Below are 20,939 nucleotides of genomic sequence, written 5' to 3' on the forward strand. Positions count from 1 at the left end.
CATTATAAATTATGTTATTAGAAATTAAAATCTTGGTATGCTGTCACTTCAGTCCACTTTCCTTACCTGCCTATTCATGCCTATCATTAGCTATTCACTGCATGTGTGTGTTTAATAACCATTCAGTAATGCTGCCTTTTTTTCAATTTTTCATGGTTTAATCATCCCAGTTGGAAAAGAGTAAAACTGCCATAAGATTAAAGAAATGGCTTCTTCATTATTTAAGTAATGATTGCCTATCACTCATCAGACAAGTGGATTGGGATTCAGGTGACCACATGTCAATATCTACAATTTCGACATGTCAATATCTACAATCTGTATCTATGCTAGTCCTCCCAGGCTACCTTTATAGACAATGGAGATAAAAAAGATAGATCAGACGGTTTGCACCCTAAAAATGCTAATTTTAGTTGACTGTAAACAGAAACAAGAGTGACTAGAGTAGATGTTTGCTTTGTAGATGTCCAAAGGTAGATGAAATAAATCCCATGCCTGTGCTCAATTTAATCATAAATGCCCAGGGGTTTTGTGCAGTGACACTTCTAATGTGAATGTACTGTGGCTGTGTTTTTTGATGTAAAGGACATCGTGCCATTCAGTGCTCTGCACAGATGAGGAAGTCCTGTTCAACACAAGCACCAAAAGCAGTACAGTCATGTTAGGACTACATTTCAAATTGATTGGATTACCCTGTTTTTCACCTTGGCTAGGTCGTACCAGTGTATTAGCATGTCCACATTCTTTCCAGAATGGATCAGTTTGGGGAACAGCATTAATACTCTGATTGTAGACATACAGAGGTGGTGTTCAGTATTTATGTTGGAAGATAAATGTAATGGCCTTGATCAGATTAGGTCCTGCTATGCAAAGCTTATTACAAATAATAATAATACTACCTATCCTTGCCTTGGCAAGCTTACAAGGAGACAGTTTATAAACAATGAAAAGGGAGGAACCTGAATGCAAATAGCATTATTTAGGAATGACACATGGCAAGGGCTTCTTGCATTAAAGAGGGTTGAAAAAGGTGACAGATGTTGAATTCTGAGACATTTTTTAGGTTCTGCAGTTAATTTAGGACATTGCCTTAATGGTGATTTTTGCTGTGGGTTTTTCCCCTTAGGATGATTTCCAGCATGCAGCCTCAGAAACCAACTGGGAGTCAGTCACAAGCTCTGTCTCAGTAAGTAATTTGTTACTGTTTTGCCCATGGATGGATTGATAGGATGACTTGAATCAAACTCACTGAAATGGCACCTGCACAGAGGAACCATGTATTCACCTTTGGCAGAGGATGAAATAAGTGTTTATCCAACTCATACTGCAGTCAACTAGTGTGTTTTTAAAGAGAAAAGATTCAGGATATGCCATCAGCTGTTGTAACCACATGAGATAGCCATTGGGAAACATTTCTTGCTTTCAAACTCATCCTGCCAAGATTAAAGTACAAGAAGTAAACTCCTTACAATTTTTCAATTGTAAATGCCTTGACCTAAGTAGAGGACTATACTTAAAACAGGCTGGCAGGAAAATGGATCTAGCTTTTAATTATCAATACTGAGATTTTTTTAAGTGTTTGTAATAAAATATTATATCCAAAGTCTCCATGTTCAGCAGTGCAATGTGATTTGAAAAAAAAAAAAAAAAGAAAACAAGTAATCCAGTATAAAATTTTATTTTTCTCTTCATTACATTTGATTTGTGTCATTGGCCAAAAATCTGTCCCCTCTTTCGTTTCCCAAGTAAAGTTAAATTCTAGGGAATGGCAATGTAGCATCAGAATTTGTAATATGGGCAGTCCTCTTCTGTGTGCTCTGCTGGCTGGTCAGCACCATGTCACAGCTCTTAAAACTCCTCTTAAAAATGAGACGAGGAAAATGCTTAAAGCAGACTTGAGACCAGTGCTTGGAGCATTCATGGAAGAGGATTTAGTGATGGCACCTTTGTTAAAGTAGCTGCCAGGAGTTGCCAGTGGAGGAGCAGTAAATAAAATGCAGGTAAATTCAACTGGTTAGTGTCCAAGCCAGGCAGCGAGTAGAGAAAAATTTCTGTATTGCCAAAATTAGAAGAGGTTAAGTCAATCTCACTTGTGTTTAGCCTTGAGTTTGCAAATGACACTTGCCCTTCATGATGTGATGCATTGATAGCCTTTACCTAGTTGTGCTGAAAGTCCTGAGTAGTAATATTAGCAGGGCTGAGACCTACTGGATGTGCCAAGCAGGAGATGCTAAAACACTGTTTTGGTGAAAGACATAAACTCATTTTTCATTATAATATGGGGTTGGGAAAAAAATCTATGTGGTAGAATATTTTCTTTAAAAATAATGGTGGGCTGATGTTTGAAAATACAAGTCTAGGGCTCCCTCATCAGGTAACTATGAAAATGAGATCAAGTAGATGGTAAATGCCATGTTAGTTATCCTCCTTAACATCATAAGGAACACAATACACCAAACAATAATCCAGTATTCTTTTCTTATTGAAAAAAAATTTATTTATCTTTCACATCTATTTGTTTCTGAAAAGTTGTTGTTAATGTGTTACAGAGAGGGAACTTCAGTACAAATATTACAGGTAGCAAGCTGATGCCTAAGGCCACATGGAAATCTACAGCTAAACCAGAAGCAGAATTCCAGTTTCACTGGTTTTCCCATGCCATCCCCTATCTAATAGAACATACCTTCCTCCACTGGGCATGCATTGCACCCACTAGCCCTTTCTTATCCTCAGGGAAAATAAGGTAGAGAGGTTGAGTAATTTTTCCCAAAGGCAACGAGGAGAAAGTCTGAGGACATGTGAATTCTTCAGAAGAGAAAGGTTCAGGGATTCTGGTGTGGTCCTGAGGGGCAGAAGGACAAACTCAGACCTGACAGTTGCTGACAAGATGGCATACTGTTCTGCTGATACTCAGCATGGCAGATCTAAGTTTTGCCCCAAAAACCCACAGGCAACCCAAAGACTCGTTTTTAGGATCTTGGTACATTACAACTCTCAGAATGAAAATTTTGAGGGTGAGTAAATTTATTCTTCCTTTTCTGATGTCATATCACAGAACCATATTTTTTGGGTTTGCATTTTTTTTCTCAAAAGCTAAACCCAATACTTCAGCCCTTAAATCAGCACTGCAAACCCAGAAAAAAAAAGAAACAAAATTCCATTATTTTTGAAGTAATGTTATGACCAATAAACAACTGTGATGCACATTGAACTGCCTGTCAACGTCACAATGGAGATAGAAAATATAAAAGAACGGGGGAATAGAAATTAAGGGTAAAAGCACTGACAAAAAAGATACCTTTGTGTCCCATGAAATTAAAAATGCGTTCAGTGCTTTTAAGAAATGTAGAAGAGGTACATAATATGGAAAATCTTTGCTCTTCACTGCTTCTTGCATTTCACTCTTCCTCGTGCCCTCTCTTTGGATGTGATCTCAGAAGCCAGATTATGATGAGCACAAGCTCTTCTAAAGCTAGCGCCTTGTTCTTGGCAGGACAAAAGAGAGGCAGTTGGGTTGGCAGCTTTGAAGTTGCTTTTGGGCCTGTCACATGATGTTGCTGCCAGTAGGTTATCTGAGCTCTTGAAATAATTCCTCTTAACTTGGCTGTCACTGAGAAAAAGTTAACCTTTCTTCTGTGTGTGAACAACAGTCACCGAGGCGAAGGGCTCCGGAGCGGACGCTCGTGCCGGGGCACCCTTGCTGAGGCGGCAAAAACTGCAGGGAGAGAGGGGGCAGCCCAGCCCCCAGCCTAGAGCGGGGAAGAGCGGGAAAGGGCGAGCTGCTGACGTGCGGCAGCTCTGGCGCAGCGTGGGCAGGGCCAGGAGTGACGGCAGCCAAACCCCCCACCTATAAAAGCAGCCCCCAGGGAGCGCGGCGACCAGGACATGGTGCGTCCATTTGCACGTCAGTTCGCGTGGGGAAGGCCGAGTGCCCCTGCTCCTGGTTCCAAAGGGAAACTCAGGCAGTGGTCATCGTCCTCCCAGGAGAACACCTGGCAGCTATGGTCACCACCCACCCGAAAGCCTCCGCCAGAAGGAATGCGGCGACCCAGACGGAGCTCCCGCACAAACACACAGCCGTCCAGGTCGCCGGCTGCAGGGAGTGCCTGAGCCTGTCGCTTGTACTGCAGGGCAGCGGAGACGGCAAATGTCTTCGCTGTGAGCAGGTGGATGATCTGCTCAGCCTGGTGGCAGAGCTGAAGGAGGAGGTGGAAAGGCTGAGGAGTATCAGGGAGTGCGAGAGGGAGATAGACTGGTGGAGCCGCACCCTGCCGTCCCTGGGGCCAGGGCAGCAGGCGGAGGCCCCACAAGGAGCGGAGGATCCCCTGCCCTCTTGCCGGCAAGCAGAAGGAGGGGATCCAAGAGATGGGGGGGAATGGAAACAGGTCCCTGCCCGGGGAGGCAGGCGAATCCCCTCCCGGCCTCCCTCACCTTCCCAGTTGCCCCTACACAACAGATATGGGGCTCTGGGAGTTGAGGGCCAGGCAAGCGGGGAGGGAGGTGAAGGCGAAGGTCCAGCCAGGGGGTTGCCAAGGGCCAGTCAGTCAACCCCACGGATTACGACTGCCCCTGTTAAGAAAAAAAGGAGGGTAACTGTGGTGGGTGATTCCCTCCTGCGGGGAACTGAGGGCCCAATCTGCCACCTGGACCCATCCCACAGGAAAGTCTGCTGCCTCGCTGGGGCCCAGGTTAGGGACATTACTAGGAAACTCCCCAACCTTGTGACGCCCTCCAGTTATTACCCGTTGCTGGTTGTACAGGTGGGCAGTGGTGCGATTACACATAGAAGTCCTAAAGCAATGAAGAGGGACGTCAGGGCACTGGGGCAATTAGTCACAGGATCGGGAGCACAGGTAGTGTTTTCCGCAATCCCGTCAGTGGCAGCTAAGAGTGCTGAAAGGAATGGGAAAACTCACCTGATTAACAAGTGGCTCAGACGCTGGTGCCAGCGGTGCAATTTTGGGTGTTTCGATCACGGGGAGGTTTACACGGCACCGGGCATGCTGGTGGCTGATGGAGATCGGCTGTCTCCAAAGGGGAAAAGGATCCTCGCCCATGAGTTGGTGGGACTCATTGAGAGGGCTTTAAACTAGGTTTGAAGGGGGAAGGGGATATAAACGGGCCCACTAGTGAGGAGCCCAGGGGCAGCATGGCAACATTGGGGGTGAAATCGATAGACCAGCTCAAGTACATCTACACCAATGCACGTAGCATGGGCAACAAACAGGAGGAGCTGGAAGCCCTTGTGCAGCCCGATAGCTATGACATAGTCACCATCACAGAAACATGGTGGGACGACTCTCATGACTGGAGCACTGCACTGGATGGCTATAAGCTCTTCAGAAGGGATAGGCAGAGAAGGAGAGGCGGTGGGGTGGCTCTGTAAGTTAGGGAGTGTTTTGACTGTATAGAGCTCAACAGCGGTGATGACAAGGTCGAGTGCTTATGGGTAAGGATGAGGGGGAAGGCCAACAAGGTGGATGTCCTGTTGGGAGTCTGCTATAGACCACCCAACCAGGATGTAGAGGTAGATGAAGCATTCTATAAGCGGCTGGCAGAAGTCTCGCAATCGCTAGCCCTTGTTCTTGTGGGTGACTTCAACTTGCCAGACATCTGCTGGAAATACAACACAGCAGAGAGGAAACAGTCTCAAAAGTTCCTAGAGTGTGTGGAGGATAACTTTCTGACGCAGCTGGTAAGCGAGCCTAGCAGGGGAGGTGCCTCACTTGACCTGCTGTTTACTAACAGAGAAGGGCTTGTGGGAAACGTCGTGGTCAGAGGCCGTCTTGGGCTTAGCGACCACGATATGATAAAGTTCTTGATTCTGGGTGATGCCAAGCGGAGGGGCAGCAAAACTGTTACTATGGACTTCCGGAGGGCAGACTTTGGCCTCTTCAGGACCCTGGTTGGGAAAGTCCCTTGGGAGGCAGTCCTGAAGGACAAAGGGGTCCAGGAAGGCTGGGCCTTCTTCAAGAAGGAAGTCTTAAGGGCGCAGGAGCGGGCTGTCCCCGTGTGCCGTAAGACCAACCAGCGGGGAAGACGACCGGCCTGGCTGAATAGGGAGCTTTTGCGGGGACTCAGGGAAAAAAAGAGACTCTACTGCCTTTGGAAGAAGGGGCGGGCAACTCAGGAGGAGCACAGGGATCTTGTTAGGTCATGCAGGGAGGAAATTAGGGAAGCAAAAGCCCAGCAAGAAGTTAATCTGGCCAATGCTGTAAAAGATAATAAAAAATGTTTTTCTAAGTACATCAGCAATAAAGGAGAGCCAAGGAGGATCTCCATCCCTTGCTGGATGTGGGGGAGGAACATTGTCACCGAGGACAAGGAAAAGGCTGAGGTATTTAACGCCGCCTTTGCCTCTGTGTTTAACAGCCAGACCGGTCATCCCCAGGGTACTCAGGCCCCTGAGCTAGAGGATAGGGATGGGGACCAGAATGGAGCCCTCATAGTCCAGGAGGAAGCAGTTAATGACCTGCTATGCCACCTGGATGCTCACAAGTCTATGGGTCCAGATGGGATCTACCGGAGAGTACTGAGGTAGCTGGCAGAGGAGCTTGCCAAGCCACTTTCCATCATCTATCAGCAGTCCTGGTTAACAGGGGAGGTCCCTGATGAGTGGAGGCTTGCCAATGTGACGCCCATCTACAAGAAGGGCTGGAAGGAGGACCCGGGATACTACAGGCCTGTCAGCCTGACCTTGGTGCCGGGAAAGATTATGGTGACCCGCCTGGTAGATGATGGAAAAGCTGTGGATGTCATTTACCTGGACTTTAGCAAAGCTTTTGACACCATCTCCCATAATAATCTCCTTGGGAAGCTAGCAGCTCATGGCTTGGACGGGCATAGTCTTCGCTGGGTAAAAACCTGGTTGGGTGGCCGAGCCCAGAGAGTAGTAGTGAATGGAGTTAAGTCCAGTTGGCAGCTGGTCACGAGCGCTGTTCCCCAGGGCTCTGTTTTGGGGCCAGCCTTGTTTAATATCTTTATCAATGATCTGGATGAGGGGATTGAGTGCACTCTCAGTAAGTTTGCAGATGACACCAAGTTGGGTGGGAGTGTCGATCTGCTGGAGGGTAGGATGGCCCTGCAGAGGGACCTGGACAGGCTGGACCGATGGACCCAGGCCAACTGTATGAGGTTTAACAAGGCCAAGTGCTGGGTCCTGCACTTGGGTCACAACAACCCCGTGCAACGCTACAGGCTTGGGGAAGAGTGGCTGGAAAGCTGCCTGGCAGAAAAGGACCTGGGGGTGTTGATTGACAGCGAGCTGAACATGAGCCAGCAGTGTGCCCAGGTGGCCAAGGCAGCCAACAGCATCCTGGCTTCTATCAGGAATAGTGTGGCCAGCAGGAGCAGGGAGGTGATTGTGCCCCTGTACTCAGCACTGGTGAGGCCGCACCTTGAATACTGTGTCCAGTTTTGGGCCCCTCACTACAAGAAAGACATTGAGGTGCTGGAGCGTGTTCAGAGAAGGGCAACAAGGCTGGTGAAGGGTCTGGAGCACAGGCCTTATGAGGAGTGGCTGAGGGAAGTGAGGTTGTTTAGCCTGGAGAAGAGGAGGCTGAGGGGAGACCTTATCGCTGTCTACAACTACCTGAAAGGAGGTTGTAGTGAGGTGGGTGTTGGTCTCTTCTCCCAAGTATCTAGCGATAGACTGAGGGGAAATGGGCTCAAGCTGCGCCAGGGGAGGTTTAGGTTGGAAATTAGGAAAAATTTATTCACGGAAAGGGTAGTCAAGCACTGGAACAGGCTGCCCAGAGAGATGGTGGAGTCCCCAGCCCTGGAAGTGTTCAAAAAATGGGTAGATGTGGCACTTTGGGACATGGTTTAGTGTAGTCTACCCTTGATTGGTTTAGTGTGAACTTGGTAGTGTAGGTTAATGGATGGACTGGATGATCTTAAAAAAAAATCTTTTCCAATCTAAACGATTCTATGATTCTAAGGTTGCACAAATCTCTTGAGTAGGAGCTTTTATATGAAAAGAAAATGGGGAATCCCTGCTGCCTAGATGAGTTTGAAATGCCCTGCAAATTCACAGCTGACCTGCAGTTCTGTAATGAAATGCATGTTTGAACACATGAAAAAAACCGCTCGCATCATCTAAGCCTCACACCTATGGCCTGATTTTTATACTGCTGTTTCTTCAGCATCCTTGCACCATCTCCCTCACTTTTGAAATGTAGTCGGGGACTGACATTTCACTGTTGGGCTACAGTCAGAGATGAGCCATGAGCTCCACTGAGCTCTCTTCAATAAGCAAGTAGCATTTGGGTGCATTTTTCTTTTGAACCTCAATAACCTGCATGATACCCGCCTACAGCACAGTCTTTCCTGCAGCATTGTTTTAGGTCATGACGCTGTGTTCACTTTGCTGGTGTGAGGTTTTCATCTCCTGGGGCTCCCGTCTCTCTGACAGTCTCTATTCCAAGCCACTTAGAAGTCAGGAGAGATGCGCTGAGGTATGCTTTCCCTTTCAGTGGGTCATGAATTTTTACAGCCATCTGCACTGTGTCTTATTTAGCACTACATTGTAGAGGCATTGCAGTCACAAGTGGGTCCTCTGAAACTTCTTGTGCTGTTGGTGATGAGCAGTAAAGTGCAGCTATGCCTTCTTGACGGCAATATTTTAATGTTTTCTATTTCTTCTGTTTCTTGTTTTTAATAATTTGGACTGTCCGTACTTTCAGCGAACATATGCAGTAAAATATAAAGGATTGTTAATTTTGTGATATAACTTACAGTTAAAGACAAAAGCTTTATTTTAAAAGACTTAAGTGTTTTAAAACTATTTTAGTAAGCATTGAAAGGCACAATCCTGCAAACAAATGAATAACTTTACTCAAATGAGTTGGCCTTTCCATTACTACCCAATGGAGTGAAGTTAATCACAAAGATTAATAGTTTAACATGTGCATTTACTTGGGAGATGAGGCAAAAAATTATTTTGGGGAGCTATTAATTTTAAATGGCATATTTCTGCTACATTACTTCAGAGCTGGGTTTCCATGAGAGAAGAGGGTTTCCAGGGGTTTTCCCCCAATGTTTTAATTTTTAAGACCAAAATCCAAACAGAATTCTTGTATTAGATTATGCTTCTTGTTAGACAAAATCAGTTATTTTGGTTGTGGTTCTTCACAAAGTAACAGATCTGCATTAATAGTTTTTCTTGCACATAGTTTACACATACTATGAGGCTTTGTGGTTGGAAAGGGGAAAAAATGATACCAAGGTAGTGAATATTGTGATTCTAAATAACTATTAAAAATGTTTTAAGTCCCCTCCAGTAAAAATGAAATTGCTGCAATCTTTCTGTCAAAGTCAAGTTGTGCCACAAGTTCAGTGGGAACCCAGTACGCTCAGAGAATGGTCCTTGGCCCTTCCTGGTTGGAAAGAATATTCTGTTTGATATTATGATATAGTTGTGAGAATATCACTATGTTGGTAATCCCAATATTCATTGTTACATTGCTGAGATCCAAATATCATGTTTTTTTGCGTTTGCTTAGCAACTCCTATTTTTGGTAAAAGGGTAGGAGAATTGTCATTCATTGGTATTTCATAACACATTTAATTCTTGGGAATAAAGGGCCATCTTTTCAAGTCTTTAACCAAGTCAAATTTGTTGTCCAAATTGACCAGGGAAAGAAAGACAATCTAGTGGACTTGTTGCCTTTGTCTTTCTCTGCTGTGGTTTCTTATTTGCCTATTATGGATTTACCAACAGAGCTGGTGGAGCTGTGAAGGCACCACCCCAGCACCACAAGGCACCTCTGTTCTGTGGTTGTGGCTATCACAGTGGTTTCAGAAGACATTTCCATTACATCTTTGTGTATGTGCAAACCGTTGTCCCCTTTGAGGAGTGGGTGTGCATGCCGACAGTCCAGCAGTGGCAGTGCTTCCACTCCCTGCATCTCCTCTGGGATTTGCTTGGGAGTTCCTTGATGTCTCTTCTCCTTGCAAAAGAAAACACAGGCATAACAAAGCCTGACCCAGCTAAGAACTTCAAAAGATGGCCCAAAGTAGCTGTTTCAGTCCATAATGAGACAAGTTTCTCAGTAACTGTTTTCAATTGTTTTAAGTGGTGCTGTAATTTATTCCAAGTGCACTGAGATGTATGTCACTCTTAGGGGGTATCCTATCCCTCTCCATCAGTGACTGACCCTACGCTCACGGCAGAAGCACTGGATCAGACCATTGCTGCATTCGACACGGTGGAGGATCTGCTCAAACACTTTAACCCAGACTCCTGGCAAGAAGATCTCGAGAATTTGTACACAGACAGTGGCCACCATTACCGAGGCAGGAGCTACCATGACAGGAAGTCCAAAGGTAGGAAAAGACACTCTATACATACTCTGGGACAAGACCAGGCTATTCCTTCACTCCTCACAGAAATGTCCATGGGTATGGTATCAGATTCTGGTGCCTGTGTTCCTGTTGGAACCACAGGGCAAACTACCACCTGTTAAAATCAGGGATAAGTCATTTAATCCTTAATCATTTTCTTACTGAGTAGGATCTCACCTGCGTAATCAGATTGAAAACTGCCCCTCATTATGCTGAATTCACAAATAAAAACATAGGCCCATGTGTAAAGGACAGATGGTTTTCAGCTTCACCCTCTTAAACATTGCTTTGTGTGTAAGGCATGGGGCTCCTAATTACCTGCACTATCATCCTCCTTTAAATACCCTGCTTAGGGATTGTTCTCTGTTGAGTGAGGAATAATCACTTTTATCACATTGTGCTTAGGGAAGCATCTGGTGCAGACACCTGTATGTGCAGCTGGTTTTTAGGATGTGAACATCTCACTGTTTTTCATTATGTTGGTGGGGAACATTATTATGTTTTAGCATCTTTGTCTGTAATTGAGCAAAGCACGCATTTCTGGGTTATGTTTCTTGTTTTCTTCTGTTAGTTCAAGTCATCCACCAAATGGTAAAGCAAAGGGTTGTTAAGCTAGTAGTACAAACACATAATGATAAAGAAACACTATTTAGAAGAGACAGTCATGCTCTGGGGTAACCATGCACCGAAGGGCCTGATGAAATTGCGCTTTCTGTGCAAGCACAGATCTAGGAGGTCTGTTAGGGTTCTCCAAGATGACAATTGCTGTAGTTTTCACAGAAGATCTGGAGTGAAATGCTTTATGTGAATTCTCTTCTTAATATTGTCTTCCATTTCCAAGATATGTATTCATATGCATTCTTCTTTATAACTTTATAAATATAATGCCCAAGTCACAGTTCTGATTCTGTGGAGTCTACAATTTATTTGCATCCCAAAACCCATCCCCACTATGTTAAGTGTGTGCTAAGCAGGCAGAGAGGATTATAATTCTATGTTTGTAACTTAACTTGCTATCAAATGATGCGGGTTTAATATGCTTTGATCTGGAAAAGGATATATATATAGGCTGCGTCTGTATTAGGAAAAATAGTGTCAAGGAGTGTTCCCAGGCCCTGAAATCCAATCATCATGTTGCTAATGTCAGCCTGATCTGTGCTTAGTTTTGGCCTAGGCCAAATGTCATTCTTGGAGGTCATTGCTGGGCAAAACCAGGAGCTGGCAGAGGCCAGCCGCCATTCATGGTGAGCAGTTTGCATGTGGCCACCCTGTCTTGGAGGGTAAGAGGTTTACGATAGGCATGTGGGCTGTCCCATGGCTGTTGACCTTTGTGCAGGAGAATGACCTCGGGCACATACAATGTATTAGTAGATATGCAGCCAACTAGGCCTACAGGTTCCAAGACATGTTGGCTGTCTGGTTTTGGGCTGAGCATTTCAAAGGAATCTGCGATAAAGCCCTGAGCACCCATCTGGTGAAAATTGAACCGCTTTACTTTGTTCCATTTTGGCACGTCAGAAATTTCAGGCAACCACAACAGCCCATGTTTTGAGAAAAACGTCACCTGACTGCTGCTGTATCACTTCTGAGATCAGTTTGATCTCATTTAGGAGTCTGTGAAACATGAGCTGTGTGTCCCTTATTCCCAGGCTGGATTTGGCATTGATAGACATGTATACAAAAGACTTAAAGGGTCTGTTTTGATTTTGATAGAAGCTGATTAGAAACCTGGATCCTGTACTGGTTCTGCTCTCCAGATTTCATCTGATTCTCAAATCATATTTGTTCTAGTAGCCCATACGTTTAAATGACCACACATATCTAAAATAGCATTTGCTGCTTTATTGATACTGATCATGTAGGCTACAGGTATCAATCCAATCTGGTAGTGCTCGGAAAATTCAGTGCATAAAGGTTTCTCTATTTAGTACAAATGTAATTCAGCTCCTTGTGTAACAAAACATTGTAAAAGACATAAAGAGTTTTTCAGTTACTATTTTAACACTTCATTTATTTTAATAGGGTTTTTTTGTTACTGTTTTGGTTACAGGAATAAGTTTTATAGTAATTTTTCTTTTGTCTTCAAACTAACAGCCAAATTCCCTGACTGTTAGCAGCCCTCTGGACAAAAGTACCTCACCACAATCAAATCATTAAAAAATTTCAGTTAAGAATTTTTATTTAGTCATAAGCTTTTGACAAGATTAAAGGTTTGTTCTCAGATCATGTCAGCTTGGGTTTTATTCTTTATCCTTAGTTAGAACAGCCCTGAAGCAGATTAGATCAATTTGATATAATCTCTGCCTCATCTTTCACAGCATTTTTAGAACTTGTCATATAAATGGTATAAATGAATCATTAATGATTTCACTCCTATCCAACTCTCTGCCCATACCAAATTGTGCCACGAAATTGAGCTTAAGAGGCCATGTTGCTGAATACCAATTCTGATAACAGGGCTATGTGATAAATGACATTTAAATAGCATGTTTTCTTAATTTGGCAATCAATAATCCACAAAGATAAGGATCAGGATCAAGGAAATAAGAAGTACAGTGTTTTAGCATAGCTGAAACTTGCAGAATCATGGAATAGATGAAGTGGGAAGATGCATCAAGAGGTTGTCTAGTCCAACCCCCCTGCTTAAGGCAGGGTCACCAACAGCAGGTTGCTTGGGACCATGTCCAGTCAAGTTTTGAATATCTCCAAGGATGGAGACTCCACAACCTCTCTGGGCAACCTGTGTCTGACCACCGTCGGGGAAAGAAAAAAAAAAAAAATTTTTTAACATTTAAATAAGTTTTTCTGTGTTACAATTTGTGTCCAATACCTCTTGTCCTTTCAAAGACTCTGGCTACATCTTCTTTACTCCATCCCATCATGTATTTATACACAGTTATAAGATTGATCCCTCCCTGGATACCTCCTGAGAGAACCTTAAAGATGAAGAGTGTGTTGATTAAATCTGTATGTATAACTCCATTCCATCTACAAAATCTGATCTCACACCTCTACAACACTGATGCAACTCTATTGAGTTAAATGCATTTCTTTCTATTTACACTGTTGAAGTGAGATATTGGTATCAGGTGTGTCTTGCTAATAACCACATGAAGTTTTAAATTTATTTCTACATATGTTCAGTGAGGTTTGCTGTTAACCACTCCAGTAGAAGTCAACTACAGAATCGCAGTGAAACCCAGACTGGAAGAAAAGGACAGAAAAAAAAGGGGAAGATAGACATTCACATTTTCAAAACCCTTAAATAAGAGGCGTTGTATAAGCTATAAACTGCAGTGTGCACCTCCTACATGCAACTATGACAAGCACGTTTCAAATAACCTTTGCAGCAGTTGTAAATATATTCAAAAAAATGTTTGTTAGCCATTGCTGCATTTTAGAAACTCTGAAAGTATGAATATTCAGCCTTAAGTTCATCATAGACTCCTCGGAAAAAAGCAGGTCATACCAAATAAAGTATATCCCTTAAAATAATTCCTTTTGCATTGCTGTAATATATTGTAGCTGACCTCAGTGTCATAGTAATTTGGCTATTACAAATATAAAGCACCTGTAGAAGGATATTACTGGTTATTGGGTTATTTAATACTGTTCTTAGCAAGAACACAGGTAGATATAAAAAAGAAAACAGCCATACTCTACAATTATGTTGAACTTCTAGACAAATAGGTCTCTATTCTTTTACAGAGTCATAAGGATCATTCAGACATGTTTGAAGGAAACTTCTTCATCCTACAGTTTAAATTTTGAAAGCATCGATGTATCTGCTTGATAATATTAAAAGAGCTCCTCAGAGACACTGTTGTAAACAGTTCCAACCATCAATTAAAAATCATTTAACTTTTCCCACATGCTTGTTTGCATTTATCTTTTGTTGTTCACTCTGAAGCTTTACATCCCATTGAAAAAGGCTTTATAATTTAAAAAGAAAAGACCTTTGCCTGTGAAATGTCTTGTGTACCAATGAAGAAAGAAAGAAAGAAAGGAGAAAGAAAAAGTTTGCTGTTTCTCATCATAGAAGTAGATCCAAATGTCTAAGGGATGGTACCTGGAGAAAGGGGTCATCTTTAAAAAGGAAGGGGTTTTTTTCACAAATAAACCTAGGAAGTCAGAACATGTGGATAGATACATTCTGGTAATTAACAAGACTACACACACCTCTGAGCTCATTTTCTTTTAGGGAAATACTATGAAAGAAGCCTTTGGCTATCAGAAGAAATTAATCAGGTGGGGCATTCTTACAATAACATCTGTCTGCAATGACAGCTTTACAAGTTAAATAAATAAACACTTGCTGGCATAGCCACACTGCTCTCTAGAAGGGGAGTGGCGAGATGAGACTCCAAGTCTTCATGGAATGTTTCTGCTGTCCATTGCCAAACAGGTTCCCAAGATCAGGCAAGTTTTGCCAGGTCCTTAACAATAGTTTTTAATTGTTACTACTTACATGGTCTAGCAAGAAGTTAAAATTTTAACTCAGGAATGTAATTTCTCAGGGGTTTGCAAACAGTGGCCAATAAATTACTGCAAACATCCATGTACTCTTCCTTGAAAGCTTCTGGGATGGCTGCCAGCAAGTTTCAGTGCACCAGACAGGGAGTGCAGGCATCACAAATGCTGAATGCCCGCTCATTCACAGCAAATGTGAATATTCCGAGTAGATGGAATACCTTCTCAAATAGCTGCTAATTTAAAGTATTCCCTGTGCTTAAACCCCACAATATTTCTTCCATCCTTCTTCAGTTGGAAGCCAAATTGTCTGTTGCATGCAAATTACACACATTCATTTCACAATCTAATTCAGATCTGCATCTGTACTCTTGTCCCTCCATGACAAATGAGATTTTCCCTTATGACATTATTGTTGGTCACTGCAGTGAAAGCTTTCCTTATTAAATGCTTTTTAAAAATGCTAGTGAAACTTGCAGCATATTATTTATCACTGGGATAAGCTGTTCAATTCCATTGATTTCAATGAAGCTATGTCCATTTACAACACTGATGGTTTGGGCTGGTTTTGCTACTGAACCCATACCACAGCTGATAATTGGCTTGCCAGTCTATAATAGGCCCATATATTGTGAACCTTGTTTGATGTGGACAGTTATAATCCCACTGAAATTCTGATCTCTCATTCCTCTAAAATAATAGTTGTTGTATTGAGGAAGTTTGTCTAGGCATTGTGATTCTGTAGTAAATCCAAATTGTAGCATCTTCTCCTCAGCTCCCACAAGAAAGACTTGGACAGATCCCAAAGTTTTCAGGTATATTTAACAAAGTGCTTGTTGTGGTACCATTAAGCATGTGCAGTGGAACAGTGTTTACCATCAGCCATATGTGTTGAAAACTAAAAGCCAGGGTTTGGTCAACATTCAGTATGGAGAAGAATAATTTCATCAGTTTGCCGTGGTTTAACCCCAGTCGGCAACCAAGCACCACACAGCTGCTTGCTCACTCTCCCTGCCCCAGTGGGATGGGGGAGAGAATCAGAAGAGTAAGAGTGAGAAAAACTCCTGGGTTGAGATAAGAACAGTTTAATAATTGAAATATAAAATAATATAAATAAACCAAAATAAAAATAATAATAATTTGTAATAAAAAGGAAAACAATGAGAAAACCCAGGAAAAACAAGTGATGCAACCACCCACCAACTGATGCCCAGCCAGTCCCCAAGCAGCAATCACTGCCCCCTGGCCAACTCCCCCCAGTTTATATACTGAGCATGACATCACATGGTATGGAATATCCCTTTAGCCAATTTGAATCAGCTGTCTTGCCTGTGCCTCCCTCTCAGCTTCTTGTGCACCTGGCAGAACATGGGAAGCTGAAAAAGTCATTGACTAGCATAAGCAGTACTTAGCAACAACTAAAACATCAGTGTATTAACACCATTATTCTCATACTAAATCCAAAACACAGCTACTAGGAAGAAAATTAACTCTATCCCAGACAAAACCAGGACACAGTGTCAATGCATTTAGGTGATTTAACCAGTGGAAGATGTGACTTTATCATATGTATGGGAGTACATTTTCCAACTCAAGTTCAACCACACCGTAGCCTCAGTCAGCTACAGCACTACTCGGAATGTCTTTGACTGCTTGGACAGTACCTCTACTCTACCTGACACAGCCCTGGCACACACCTTTATGCTAGTGGAGCATCAATGCTGGGGATAAAGGGTTCAATACATTCATAGGTCTCTCAGAAATTCCATGCTCTATAGGAGGAATTTTTTAAAGACAAGAGTCAAAATTAAAACAGCAGCACAACAACCTTTGTGACAAACTGTAAGCCACACATGAAAAGGGATGAGATTCAAACTAGAACTGAGCTCTGGATCCCTACTTGACACACAATACTCCAACCACACCGCAGTTCCATCCCTTGCTGATGCACAAAATAGGGGCAGGCTAACAATGCAGGCCCTTTTCATGAGTACATCTCTTGAGCTGCCAAAAAGAGCACAAGAGTTAGGAATTTTAGCAGAACTGGCACTGGTTTGCATGCCTTTGGCAGGAGGCCCAAGGAGATATAGATTTCTGCTTGACATCCAGGGAGGATGGTCAGTGGCTGGGAAGTCTCTGCACCCGTTCCCTGTATAGTGTGGGCAAGTCCCTTCAGTGAGAATTAGGTATTTTAGCATCTTTGAGGATCTGAGCTTTATAATCTGTCTACACACAGATGATTCTTAACATGGCCTGCCATCAGCATAGTCTGGTGCTGAGTGTCATGCTGAAATCTGTTTCCACACATCCACACTGCCTTCATAAAAGACCAATATCAGACTTTCAAACCTTATATATCCGTATGGATAGTGATGTCAATACCCTTTCAGGAAGGACAGCAGACATACAGGCATAGTGGCAGTTTAGTATCAATCATAGATTAATAGAATAATTTTGGTTACAAGGGTACTCTGTGGATCATCTCATCCAAACCTCTGCTCAGTGCAGGACAAACCTCGAAGTTGAATCAGGTTACTTAGGGCCTTCTCTAATTAAGTTTTGAATATTTCCAACTAGAGTGATTCCACAAGCTTTTGGATACCTTGTCCCAGTGTTTACACACCCCCATAGTGATAAGTTTTTCTTTAGAGCTCACTGAAATGTACCTTGCTGCAACTTGTGATTTTTGCCCCTTGTATTTTTGCTGTGCACATCCAAGAAGAGACTAGCTCCATCTGCCCTGTTGACCCTTTTAGATAGCTGGAGACAATTATTAGAACCCCCTTTAGTCTTCTTTCCAGACTGAACAAATCTGGTTCCCTCAGCCTCACTGTGGCTGTTTTGGACCAGCATATTCACCCTTCACTGAACTCCTAGTTTGTTCATCTTTCTCATCTGCTGGAGGGGGCTCAAAACTGGACACAGTACTCCAGATGCAGGTTCACAAGAGCTGAATGAAGGGGAGTATTCATGTCCCTCAACCTGCTGCCACATTCTTCCTAACGCAGCTCAGTGTGCAGCCTCTGTCACTGCCAGGCAAACAGCTGATTCATGTTCAACCTGCTGTCTACCAGGATGCCAAGGCTTTTTCGGCAAAGTTTCTGCTTAGTCAGTGTGTGCCCAGTTTGGCCTGATGCATGGGGTTATTCCATGTCAGGCGCAGGAATTTCCATTTGTCATCACTGAACCTCATGAGGTTCTTGCCAGCACATTTCTCCAGCCTGCTGAGGTCCTTCTGACCGGCAGCCCTGCAGCACGTGGACAGATTTCCCTAATGTGATGTCACTGACAAACTTGCTGAGGGTTCACATCATTCCATTGTTCAGATCATTAGTGAAGATCTTCAGCTGTATTGACCCCAACATTACCCCCTGAGGAACACTGCTAGTAACCATCCACAGTTATACTTGGAATTGCTGACCATTTTGCTCAAGCCTCTTGGACCTTCTGGTTATCTACTGAATTTGTAGTCCACCTATCCCATTATATCTCAGTGGTTTGACTGCAAGGATGCTATGGATCACTGTCAAAAATCAGCAGATGCCTGTGCTGCTTTCACCTCAGCCAGCAAGACAGTTGTCTCATCATAGCAGAGTCTCAGGTTGGTCCAGCACAATTTGCCCTTGGTAGATCTATTCTGGCTGTTCCCAGTCACCCTCTTGTCTTTCATGTGCCTAGACAATGCTTCTAGGAGGATTTACCCCTTAATTTTACCATTGGCTGAGGTTAGGCTGACTGGTCTGCACCTGCCTGAATCCATCTTGCCTTGCCTGTAGATGGCCTTGACATCGAATCATAGAAACATAGAATCATAGAATCATAGAATACCAGGTTGAAAGGGACCTCAAGGATGATGTGGTCCAAACTTTCTTGGCAAAAGCACAGTGTAGACAAGATAGCCCAGCATCCTGTCCAGCTGGATCTTAAAAGTGTTCAATGTTGGGGAATGCACCAGTTCCCTGGGGAGATTATTCCAATGGCTGATTGTTCTCATTGTGAAAAAAATTTCTTCTTGTGTCCAGTCGGAATGTCCTAGGAGTAATTTGGACCCGTAAGTGGTACCTGTGGTATCGGAACACTGTGGCAAGGTGGCTACCATCTCTCACGCCTCAGCTCTGATCCATGGTTAATGCATGGAAAAAAGTGTAAAATGTTCAGATATGCCAACGTTAGGGCCATGTATGAATTTGGAGCAAATAAAGTGTTAAAACCTAACAGACCACCTGTCTTTTTAAAATTAATCAGTGACCAGCAGCACAGGTTTTCTCTCCTCTCCATTCTTTAAGGCTGTCCCTTCTGAGTAAGACATGGTATTAGCTGCAGTCCCTGAATTCAATGATTACCTCTGATTAAGATCAATGTATGGTATGCACATGCCATAGCGCTATGTGAAGTGATGATGGATTTAAGCATAGGATTTAAGGGGGAGGAGTGGGCAAACGCTCTACCCCAAGTATCCAGCTTACTGCTCCAGTGCATCTTTTTATGTCTGCCTTGCCTTTAAATTGAATCTCTGTTGCAGACATTCTGTAATAATACTTTGAAGTTATTTGCATCCAGTCTACAGAACCTTTTAGTTCTAGTTTTAAATTAAGGACTCCAGTGGTTTCAGTCCTTGATAAGTAAAGCAGCAGGATTTCACACCAATCACACCAAGGCTCAGTTACATTTTAGTCACAGCAGTGAAGTGATGCATGAAACTGACTGTACTGTAAAATCTCATTGTTATATGGATGAGGAAATGGACTGGCTCCAGACAGTAAAACAATCCCAAGACAGGGAAAAATGCATATCAAAGCTTTCAGCAGAGAGAGTTGTTCAGAGCAAAATGTGTTCTTTTGTTAGGGGGCTGCAAACCATGGTCTAAAGCTAATTAGGCAATGGGAGCTGTTCTTGGGTGTCAGTGTGATACTACCAGAGTACAGTATATGCTGTTCACAGAAGGCATTGCATGCTCACCTTATCCCACCAAATGCTGAATTTCTGTAGAGCAGAGTGAAAAAGAGCATAGGTGTTTGCCTCCAGATGAATTTTTATGGAGGATGAGTTGTGTATCTCTTAAGCCCTTTATTTAGTCTTTCCTTCTCTGCTTGCAGTTATTTACTTTCACGATTTCAGCATCACTAAAGTAAGACCTTTCTGCTATTATATTTGTCCATTTCAGCCTGGACTCTGATACCTGAGATATGCCAAAGTGCAGAGAATTTACATCTTAACTGATAACTCTGGGATTTGGGGTCCTGAAAACTGCTAATGAGGATCAGAATGCCTTGAGCATGAAACCAAGGAGAATTCATGCAATTTTCCATTGGAAAATTTCCCATAGGCTTTTCAAAAATAGTTCATAATAGAAAAATACACTAAATAAAATGTATTTTGCTACTGGTTGATATCAAAATTCCAGAATAATGCATCCAGAAAAAGTTTTGAGCCCCCATTGAAAATACCAGTTCCTTCACACTGCATAGGGAAAAAATTATCCTAATTATCTGGTTATTCCCTCCTATGCTTCAAGTAAGTCAACAGCTCTCCACAGTACTGACTCAGCTACAGCCTAAGAGACCCTGCAAAAACTTCTGAAAGTCATCAAAACTAGGCTTTTGAAGGCTAGTGAGCAAAGCCTTCCCTCCAGTGAAAGCCCTTTGCCAGATCACCCCTTGCCATTTAAATTGAGCAGCTTAAGTACTGTAGCTAATATGTGTAACACTGTGATGGATATAATATGCTCTCTGCAGGAAAGCCTCACCACCCTGGTCTTTTAAATGTCGGTGCTTTACCTCTCTGCCAGTCTCGTTACAAAGACTCATTTCTGCATTGATAACACAGCAGTGATAATAGGTATGAGCTCAATGCAGGAAGGAGGACTGTTGAGCCTGAGGGGAAATTTCATCCGTGATAGAGCAAATTTTGTTCAGTCCCCTAGTCATCTTCTCCTGGACACAGATGTCAGTTCATATGACCTGGGTCTGGGCCCTCTTTAATGACCAGTTTGTTGCTGGAAGCTTTGTTTCTTGTGCTACCTCAGCAGGAGGCATTGCAATCACAAGCTGAATTAAGCCTTTGAACATTTTATTCTAACTCTGTCTAGAGATGCACCATCAGCAAATGCTGTCTTAGTCCACGGC

At 43.1% G+C, this 20,939-nt stretch overlaps 1 protein-coding gene across 1 annotated transcript in view; it reads left to right on the forward strand.

The window, feature by feature from the left end:
• PDGFD (platelet derived growth factor D) overlaps positions 1 to 20,939 on the forward strand; it is a 147,371-nt gene that overhangs the window by 111,966 nt on the left and 14,466 nt on the right. The window contains exons 4-5 of the mRNA XM_075726489.1: positions 1,127 to 1,186; positions 10,125 to 10,326. Of these exons, the coding sequence (XP_075582604.1) occupies positions 1,127 to 1,186; positions 10,125 to 10,326 (262 nt within the window). The remainder of the gene's footprint in view (positions 1 to 1,126; positions 1,187 to 10,124; positions 10,327 to 20,939) is intronic.

The sequence above is a fragment of the Pelecanus crispus genome, chromosome 1 (genome assembly GCF_030463565.1).
Source record: "Pelecanus crispus isolate bPelCri1 chromosome 1, bPelCri1.pri, whole genome shotgun sequence".
NCBI lineage: Eukaryota > Metazoa > Chordata > Aves > Pelecaniformes > Pelecanidae > Pelecanus > Pelecanus crispus.